This window comes from Euphorbia lathyris, chromosome 9 (assembly GCF_963576675.1).
Source record: "Euphorbia lathyris chromosome 9, ddEupLath1.1, whole genome shotgun sequence".
Classification (NCBI taxonomy): Eukaryota; Viridiplantae; Streptophyta; class Magnoliopsida; order Malpighiales; family Euphorbiaceae; genus Euphorbia; species Euphorbia lathyris.
Genome location: NC_088918.1, coordinates 71,085,666 through 71,095,545, shown reverse-complemented (window position 1 = coordinate 71,095,545; position 9,880 = coordinate 71,085,666). Strand labels below are relative to the sequence as shown.

At 37.1% G+C, this 9,880-nt stretch overlaps 1 protein-coding gene across 10 annotated transcripts; it reads right to left on the bottom strand.

Annotated features, from left to right (window-relative positions):
- Window positions 1-940: 940 nt before the first annotated feature.
- Window positions 941-9,406, bottom strand: LOC136205919 (protein FAR1-RELATED SEQUENCE 1). Of its 10 annotated transcripts, none has more exons than XM_065996769.1 (9): window positions 9,252-9,406; window positions 2,854-5,131; window positions 2,710-2,766; window positions 2,551-2,619; window positions 2,394-2,453; window positions 2,214-2,282; window positions 2,052-2,120; window positions 1,341-1,422; window positions 941-1,222 (listed from the first exon to the last, which is right to left on the bottom strand). In XM_065996769.1, exons 2-8 carry the CDS (start codon window positions 5,104-5,106, stop codon window positions 1,369-1,371), a joined length of 2,631 nt encoding a protein of 876 aa, XP_065852841.1. In that variant the 5' UTR covers window positions 5,107-5,131; window positions 9,252-9,406; the 3' UTR covers window positions 941-1,222; window positions 1,341-1,368. The 10 variants fall into 10 exon arrangements, 4 of the variants coding, with proteins under 4 accessions (XP_065852841.1, XP_065852842.1, XP_065852844.1 ...); XM_065996770.1 differs by having other exon boundaries at window positions 941-1,212; XM_065996771.1 differs by lacking the exon at window positions 941-1,222 and adding an exon at window positions 1,281-1,298.
- Between the last annotated feature and the right edge of the window lie 474 nt (window positions 9,407-9,880).

Sequence of the window (9,880 nt, the reverse complement as noted above, 5' to 3'; positions counted from 1 at the left end):
CTGTGATGATTTAGCATACATTGAATATGTTATGTTTGATTAGAGTTAGTGTTAATGGGTATAATGATAATTTTCAACCTCATTTAGACTTTATTTGTGTGAAATTGACTCTGCATTTTGTCAGTTCGCATTTGAGGAATTACGAATCGCAAATTGCATAATAAACTTCGCATTTTGGAGATTTAGTTCGCATTTCGTAAATTGTGAAGCACTAAACAGAGAGTTACTTTGCAATTGAGTCACAATTTATACTAAATGCAAATGCTAAAAGATAGTTCACAATTTAGGAAAAAGGGTTTGCAATTGGCAATTTGCGAGACCTATGTTAAGTTCAACTAGCTGCGACCTAGAATTGCAATTGATTATTATGTATCTAAAATCAACAAAAACTTACGTGTTGAAAATCAACAAGAGTTTTGATTGATTCTTGAAAGTGATTTAGAGATGAAGCTGGAATTAATTCTCGAAAGTGTTGTTCTAAAAAAACTTACATTATGTGTTGTGTTGTTTGTTATATATATACTAAGAGTATTTTTGGAAAAATATGTATTGGAAGAATCTAGTAGGTAGACTATGTCATAATGAATCTAAAAATGTAATGGACCTCTCCATTGAGCCATCTTTGTAAATTCCCCCAACTTTATAAGTATCTTTGTAACTTATCCCTAAATTAAATTAAAAGACCTACTTATGATAAAAGGGCGGCCCGGTCGCACTACGCATCCCCGCTGAGCGAGGGTCCGAGGAGGGGTCCCACCACAAGGGTGTACTGGGGGCAAGCCTTCCCCTACCAATTTATTTGGCAAGAGGCCGTTCCTAAGACTCGAACCCATGACCTCTTGATCACACGACAACAACGTTTACCGTTGCGCCAAGGCTCGCCCTCAAAAAGACCTACTTATGATATTAAAAAAAAAAAAAAAAAATTATAGACCGAGTATAAAGAAAATGAAAAGGCACATGAATCTTTCAAATATTATGTGTTTTTCTACATGTACAAAAATCATACAAGCCCATCCTCCATTTAAGATAAAAAAAAAAAAAAAGTAAAAAAAAAAGTTGCATTAAGTCAAAGGTACCTTGTCAATCTTCTGCAAAATATACAACTACATCTCTGCCTTGTCGATCATTGCACTTCGGTTTAAGTATTCGAAGACAGAAGCAGAGGGAAGGGATGCACGAGATCCGTTGCACGCCCTGCCACCAAATTATCTGTTGGGAACTTCAGTTATTAGATTTAAAACTATGTTAGTTGTCAATTATTAGATTATAATGCCATTCAAAGTATCTGTTGGGAACTTCAGTTAGTGAAAATACATGACAAGTGAGATATAAATTACCTATTTATATCGAAGTTTAACTGCACAGCTAACGCGAGAGGTGTTTGGAATGCAAATGTTTTGATGCTGCAGTAGGTTGGTCCTGGGAAAGTGCAAAAGATAATTGAAGTCAATATATAAACCCGACCGACACCCGAATGTATTATCATGTTGAAAAAAGAGGGAATAATTTGTGGTCTAATATGTAATTGACTACATATCAAGAAGGATAATGAATAATTAGGGATGGTGTCCAAATTTTTCCCTAAAACTTTTTGCAAGAGTAATTTAACACGTACTGTTTAAAATAGCGCAGTGTTTATCCCATGTTAGACATCCTAGTGAAATTTTCTCTTTTTTCATTGATTTTCCACTTTTTCAAGTAAATACGCGGAAATTACTGACAAACTAATACCTGTCATTAATAACCAACAAACAATCCGACAGGTTCCCTTGAAACGCTTGGAGTTAAATTACTCTAACCAATAGGGTGAACATTGGAACGATAAGAGTTAAATTACTCTAAGCAAGAAATCTTAGGCGTAAAATTGGACCTTATCCCTGACTAAGTAACAACAAGAATGTTGCCTTCAGTTCTACAGTCTTATTTTTGGGAATACCAAAATCTTCTAGGCAAAATGCTCTAGCATGCTAGAAATGCATGTGAGAGCATCCTTTGACCAGAAAAGCTAAATTAACCGCGAAGCGAAATAACACAGCAAAAGAGCATACCATATCTTGCATCCTTTGCTGATTTAAGTAATGAGAATCATGGACAGGTAACATGGCATTCATTTGTCCCTACAAGGGTTCCAAATAAAAAAAACTTAGGAACTGTACAGCAATATGCAATACGATATTACAATATAGAAATCAAGTCTCAATGTACATTACCAGCCTTTGCAAGCCATGTTGATTGTTATAATAGTCATCATGGCTAGAAGCCAAGGAATTTAATTGCCCCTAAAAGAAAACAATGCGGTCAGAAGATCAGACAAAAAAATTCAGGTAGAGTTATACAGTACATAATGTAAAATAAATATACTAACTCCGATATTTGTGGTTGAGACATACAACAATTTGTTGAGTGCCAAAATACGCATCTAGGTTCGAAGCCCTTGAGTTTAGTTGCTCCTGCAATGCACTATTTACTACTTCAAAGTTCCAGGAATAATCATCATTCATATGACAAGATATAAGAAAAAGAGGTTGTTACGGAACCACATCCTACCATTCCTTGCATGCTATCTTGCATTTCATAAGAACAATCATGAACTGATGCTCGTAAATTTGAGTGTCCCTAAAACATATAAAGGACCCACTTGTAGAATTCCTTCACAATACAAAGGACAACAAAAAATTATTTAATCATGTAAACAACACAACTAACCAGCTGTTGCCAGCTTTCATGCATCCCAATGGTTATAACCTCCGGCTCTGATTGCACCTATAAAATAAATAAAAAATGCCTGTTTATATTAGACATCGATAAAGTTTTCAGAGTTGAAGCAATCACCATCTGAAACTGGCTCACCTGTTTATGTTTGGAAACATCTTTTCTATTTGTCTTGTTGGTATGATTTGTATCTTCATACTGCCGAGATCTGCTAGAAGATGGTGAGGTTGGGTCTATTAAATACTGAAATGAACTATTCACACTCTCACACTTTCTCAAAGCTGCTTCTAGTGCAGCGCAAGCAATATTGTAACTCTCCTGAGATAGAGAACCTTCATCACCTAATTTAAGGGCCTGCCTACATATATCATTGTAGCGTTCAACGCTAGAATCAGACTTATTTGACTGTTCTCTTGTGGATTCTCTACTCTTTGCATCCTTCGTCCATCGTTTTAAAATATATGGATATGGAATTCTCTGGACACCAGACATCTGCATAACAATTAATACATGTCTACAAAGATAACCATTAAGCTCAAATGAATGGCATGAGCAAGAAAAGTGAGCAGCTGTTTCATTCCAGAACACAACAAAATCCTGTTTCACTTCAAAATCTTGAACCTTGAAAGTTTTGGTTTCCCCATCTTCACATTCCTTTCTAGGATGGCATGCAACTACTCCCAAAACCTCAATCTGAAATTTCTTAAATATTGCATGTGTATAAATAGTTGCCATTTGTTTCCCAAAAGGTGATGGAGATTTTAATCCCGGTTGTTTATGCCAAGTTTCAAACTCTGCCTTTGCTTCGTCTTCAAATTTTTCTTGAATAATTGCTTTCTGTTGTTCTAAAAACTCTTTCAAAGTAGATTTTCTTTGCAGCTGTTTGTCAAAGAAAGAACTTACACTTTCTGATCGTTGGGTAGTAGACATCCCTGCTAAAAACTTGTCCCTCATGTACACAGGTATCCATCTTTCACGATCTTCATATAATGAAAGAAACCATATGTCATTTCTTAAATTGAATCTCTCAGCTATTTTCCACCATCTCTTCTCAAACTGTTCAATTGTACAAGATTTAAGGATGCATTTGTTAAATTTACTCATGAAATTTTCATGCTGCCTAATTACGTAACAAAGCTTCTCGGGAATCTTGCTTAAAATATGCCACAAGCAAAAACAATGATGTGAATTAGGAAAGACCTCAGCAATGGCTTCTTTCAAGCATTTGTCTTGATCAGTAAGAATAACCCGAGGAGCATGCCCACCCATTGCTCTAAGCCATGCTCGCAACAACCAAACATATGTTGATTTAGTCCCACTTGCAACTAATGCACATCCAAGCAACAAACCTTGGAAGTGATGGTTTACGCCAATAAAGGGAACAAATGGTAGTTTGTATTCATTTTTAATAAATGAGGTGTCAAAAAAAATAACATCACCAAAATACCCATAATCAACCCTAGCTTTAGCATCCACCCAGAAAACATTTTTCAGCCGCTGTTCTACATTCAGATCCATTGCATGAAAGAAATTGGGATTCTCATCCTGCTTGCTTGTAAAATGATCAAGCATGAGTTGAGCATCTCCCTCCTCTAAAGCCAAATATTCAGAGCAACCTGTCTGGTTAGTGGCAGTAGTCTTCTGATTCTGGTTTTTCTTGTATCTAACTGATTGTCTAGACATTGAAACAAACACTTTTCTGGTTTTTTCCCTGATGCCATGCAATTGATCAACACTATTTTTACCAAGGTCTAAATTCCTACAACCATGAAAATAGTATGCCTGGTCTAGAAATATTTCATGGTTATGTTCCTTTACAAAAGTACGAACAACCCATCTTCCATCTTGCTGCCTTCTCTTCACATGCATGCAAGCTTTGCAATCTGTTTTTAACCAAGATCGATTTGTTCTACCTCGTTTTCTCTTGACAGGATTGACAGTTGCTCCATCTGTATCTATAGCAGGATAAGGCATTTCGGACAGACTATCTTCTCGCTTGGTTCCATATCTAGTGCACACAAATTTTGCATCAATAAATTTTCCAGATATCCTTGATCTACGGCTGGCTTTTATTATGGTGGAAAATCCCACAGAAATGGCATAATCTTTATAAAATGAAAATGCTTCCTCCTTTGATTCAAATTCCATTCCATCACGAGGCTCTGAAGTCTTTTGAGTATTCAAGTTTATTCCATTTCCAGTATATACTTTGCATGTACCATCAAAAGCCCGACCACTGACAGTTGGTCCGGTGTCCTTATCATTTGCAGCAACGTTATGGCGTTCAGCAATATGTTTACTTCTATCACGCCCTCCATTTGCATTAGATATCCTGTCTTCTTTAGGGTTTTCTTTTGAAGGCTGTTCTAGATCTATACCCATAGAGAACATTTACTTTCTAAACAGAACAACCTACCTGAAAAGTTCATACATCACAACAGTTAAAGCCCAAATTTTCAGACACAGTATATCCACAGGTGCAAACAATATTAATCTAATTACCATGTAATACAAATAGCGAAAGAAGACATCCTTTGTTCAAATTCATGAACAAATTACCACAAAAAAAGTCAAAATACAAGGATGGCATCAAATTGCATAATATCAGCATGATACGATAATGCCTAGAAGGGGAACAAAACTCTTCGTTAAAGCACCTGAAAAGTGATGTGAGGTCATAGAAGAACTGGGAGAAATAAAGGGATTCACAATGTATTAAGTGACAGTCATCCTTTCAAAAGAGTTCAATTGGCAGCATTATGCCAGCTACAGGGAAGAATTAAATTAAAAACTGAGACATGAAAAAAAAAGGGTTACGTAAAGAATTTCCACATATGAAGTACCTTCTTACAATGAGAACCATTGACTTTCGTCCATATAAACCTAATAAGGCACTATACAGTAAACAGTATACTACCTCCGAATAGATAGTGATGCAGCTGAAGCTGCAGTATCATAAACCATGCGGGAGGTGATAACAAAATCACAAGGAAATGACTTCTGCAACTTGTATGCACGAAGCCATGTCATGCCAAAGAGAAGAATATGGCAAAGAGGAAATACATATGATTTCTTCCTGTTATTTTCTCCGTCCATCCATTGGTTTTTCTTCTTTACATGTTACATATAACCAACCAAAGAAGCCTAAAATCACCAACACAATCATCAAAAGAAGAAAAATATCAAATAAATACCTAATTGATTAAGCTTCGTGTGAAATTACAATTCTATTCCAACTGATGTTTCGCAAAATGATCTGCCCACTGATATTATTGTCCCTCAGTCCGCAGAATCTAATGTTTCTCTTCCTAACTTTGCCCCTTCCAATCTTCAAACTTCAAATTGCTCCTCACCCATCTCATCTCCTCTTATAACCAATGATATACCTACTAGGAAATCTTCTAGACAGGTTAACCTGTGTGGTTGCAGGATTTTGTTGCCTGTGCTCCAGTTTCAACTGCAAATTCCTTATATTCAGTTTCTTTCTCTCCTCAACATAGAGCTTTCTTAGCTAATATCTCAACATCCAAAGAACCTAAAACCTATCAAGAAGCTTGTCAAGATCCCTTTTGAGTTCAAGCTATGGAGGAAGAACTTGCAAGCTTTGGAAATCAGTGATACATGGAAGATTGTACCTATTCCAGCTGACAAAAAAACTTTACCTACAAGATGGATTTTCAGAATTAAATACAAGCCTACAGGGGAAGTTGGGGAAGTTGATAGATATAAAGCTTGACTAGTTGTAAAGGGATACAACCAAGAGTTTGGCATTGATTACATCGAAAAATTCAGCCCAGTAGCCAAATCAGTGACAGTTAAACTGTTTCTAGCAATTGGAGCAACAAAGACTTGGCCTATCCATCAAATCGATGTGAATAATGCCTATTTACATGGCACTCTAGATGAAGAGATTTACCTACAACCCCCTTTAGATTATCACAATGCCAAACATGAGGAAGCCTGCAAGCTCATTAAGTCATTATATGGACTTAAACAGGCTGGTCTCCAGTGGCATAAGAAACTGTCTCCTCAACTACTGGCATATGGTTTTAAAAGGTCTATTAATGACCATTGCGTATTCACAATGACCACTTTCTTGCCCTTATCATCTATGTAGATGACATTTTGATAATAAGGTCCTATGAACAGGATATTACAAATGTTAAACAAATTTGATTAACTTGTACACTATTAAGGATATTGGACCAGCCAAGTATTTCCTCAGTAGACTCAAGGGCTTCTAGAGGAATCTTGCTATCTCAACAAAAATACATATCAGACATTGTTAAAGATGCAGGTCTTGGAGGGGCAACAACAATAACCAATCCTATGACTCATGGATTGTGCTTAAAGATCCAGGTATTCCTTTAAAAGATCCATCGGTTTTTCGAAGGCTTATTGGTAGACTTTTGTATTTACAGTTCACAGGACCAGACATTACTTTTGTCACACAACACAATATATGCAACAGCCCTGTGAGCATCATCTCAAAGCAACTCCACATGTGCTCCACTATCAAATCACAGCTTACTGTATGCAGATTGGGGAAAGTGTCTTTCTACTCGAAGGTCATTGACAGGATATTGCATTTTTCTTGGTTCAAACATGTTGATATCGATTGTCATTTTATCAGAGAGCAGATTGATGCTCGTTTTGTTCAAACTCCTTATATCTCTACTTCCTACCAATTAGCAGAGAGCAGATTGATGCTCGTTTTGTTCAAACTCCTTATATCTCTACTTCCTACTAATTAGCAGACCTCTTCACTAAGTCTCTTAGTTTGGAAACTATGCATCCAGCCTTGTCCAAGATGGGCATGCTCGATGTCTCCCCAGCTCCATCTTGAGGGGGATGTAAAATTACAATTCTATCCACGGTTTGCTATCAAGATTGGCGAGAAATAACAGAAATGTAACTGTCACTGTCTCTATCCAGCTCATACTCTAGCATTCATTCTGTATATAAAGAACCATGTGTACTGTATTGTTCTAAGGATGAAATAATAAAAGTTCATTTTTCTTCTTCTTAATTTCATACTTCATTCTTCTACTCAAGGGACTGATTCAGGGGGGCAGGGGGCTTGAGCACCCTGGTCACCAGAAAACGCCAATATTTCTATGGGAACTGTATAGGGGGCTTTGATTTTTTTTAATGTAAAAACACCTAAAAAAAATATCAGTTTAGCCCCCATCAATCAGGAGATACCACCACAAGCACCCCATCAATCCTTCTACTTCTTATGCGTGTAAATTTCTCTGTCTAGGGCATATCACATTTTTTATGCACAATAATGAGATGAATTATAACACGAAAGCTAGATTGGTCGATGCTGAAGTGAAGGAAGTGAAATGAAAAGGGAAACACCAGTGTTCGTAATAATGAACCAGCAGAAGACAGTTGCTAGATAGGTACTGCTAAGACCAATAGAATGGCGAAGCATCTCCTCACACGCAGAGATTCAAAATTTCAACTAAAACAGAATCTCACAAAACTCAGAAATTCAATTCTACTCTATTCACTTCCACAGGTATACAAGATCATGAAACATTAGTGTCGTTTAAGGCAGTGGCGAATCCAGGATTTGAGGGAGGGGGGGGCAAACCTCTACGTAAAAAAAAATTTTAGACTAATTTTTGTAGCCAAGAGCAAAAATACCCTTAACGTTTTGGGTTAGGAGCAATTTTACCCCTAACGTCTAAAATAGTGCAATTTTACCCCTAATGTTTGTAGCCAAGAGCAATTTTACCCCTAACTATCAATCAAATTACTCCATGAATAAACATTTTATCAATTTGATTAAACTTATAAAAAACACAGCAAACAATAGTTTAGTGGCTAACATGAATGTTAAATCAGTTTAATGGCTAACAATAGTTTCTAACATGAATGTTAAATCAGTTTGTGTGGGTTTGAACATTAATTTTGTGTTGAATATCAGAGGAATTTCTGTAAAGAGCAAGATGACAACAATTGAAGTCCTGTCAACAGTAACTTGAAAGTAGAAGTTAGTCTTGATAAAATTTAGTATTCGAAACATATGTCTAATGATAAAAGCACTTCACTGCATAACTCACCTACACTCATGGAAATGTGGTTATAAGCAACTTGAACCAATATCCTCCTTTAATTTGTTGTTTTTTCTTCTTCATGGTTTGCTATTTGTTTCATTCATTTCTCCAACTAACTAATTTCTAGACAGGCCTTGTTTTTTTGCCAGTTCTTTGCTCTAAATTCTAATGAACACCCAGGTCTTTTAACATTAACCAGGCGCCTCAAATTCAAATCACGTGGTCTACATGTTCGAACTTAGTTACCAACCTAAATATCCAAAATACAGACACTGTTCCTAATTCTATAAACATATCCTGTTCCCGATCCAAGACAAAACACTATAACAAGAAAAATCACAAGGATAAATGAAATTTTGTACCAATTATCAGGTTAGTTTAACTTGAAGTTCATATCAATCCTGTTCTAGAAGTTCATGTCAAAAATTAACCTAAAATTAAAATTGAAGGACAAAAAGTTAAACTAACCTGAAATGTGTGGCCGGCCGGAGGAGGAGAGGCGTCGTCGACTCGTTTGCTGGAGGAGGAGAGGAGGGGCGTCGGCGTCGGCGTTGCGTTCGCTGGAGAGGAGGGGCGTCACACGTTTGCGTTGTATGTTCTGTCTCGAGCGAGAGAAGCACAAATCCGTCCCTCCCTGCCTCTGCTGTTCTTCTGTTTTCTAAATTAAAAAGCTTAAACCAAAACGACGTCGTTTTGGTTGGAACCAAAACGACGTCGTTTTGGGGAAAAAAAATTTTCTTTTTTTTTCCCGGGATGAAGGGGGGGGGGGGGGGGCAAATGCCCCCTTTGACACCCCCCTAAATCCGCCCCTGGTTTAAGGGAATAACAAAGTAACTCACCGTGAAAAACTACCAAGTTTTGAGAGATTTAATACTATCTGATAAGCAAAGTCAAGTGCGGTGAGAATACCTCGCCACCGGCGCGTGAGTGGAACATTCACCAAACTATCATCGGAGAGGGTTGGAGAAGATACATAATGAGGTGGAGAAGTTGATGATGGCACACAGGCACGCTAACCGACCATGGATTTGGAGAGAAAGGAAAATGGAAAGAGTTGTGCAGTGAAAAGTGAAATACGCCGTTTATTGAGATGGTAA

Excerpts from the sequence above, each read along its gene's own strand:
- LOC136205919 (XM_065996769.1), bottom strand. The coding sequence starts at position 5,106 with ATGTTCTCTATGGGTATAGATCTAGAACAGCCTTCAAAAGAAAACCCT. Across the intron at positions 2,767-2,853 it reads ATGTTTCCAAACATAAACAG|GTGCAATCAGAGCCGGAGGT; the intron begins GTGAGCCAGTTT and ends TTTATTTTATAG. Across the intron at positions 2,283-2,393 it reads TTGGCACTCAACAAATTGTT|GGGCAATTAAATTCCTTGGC; the intron begins GTATGTCTCAAC and ends GTTTTCTTTTAG.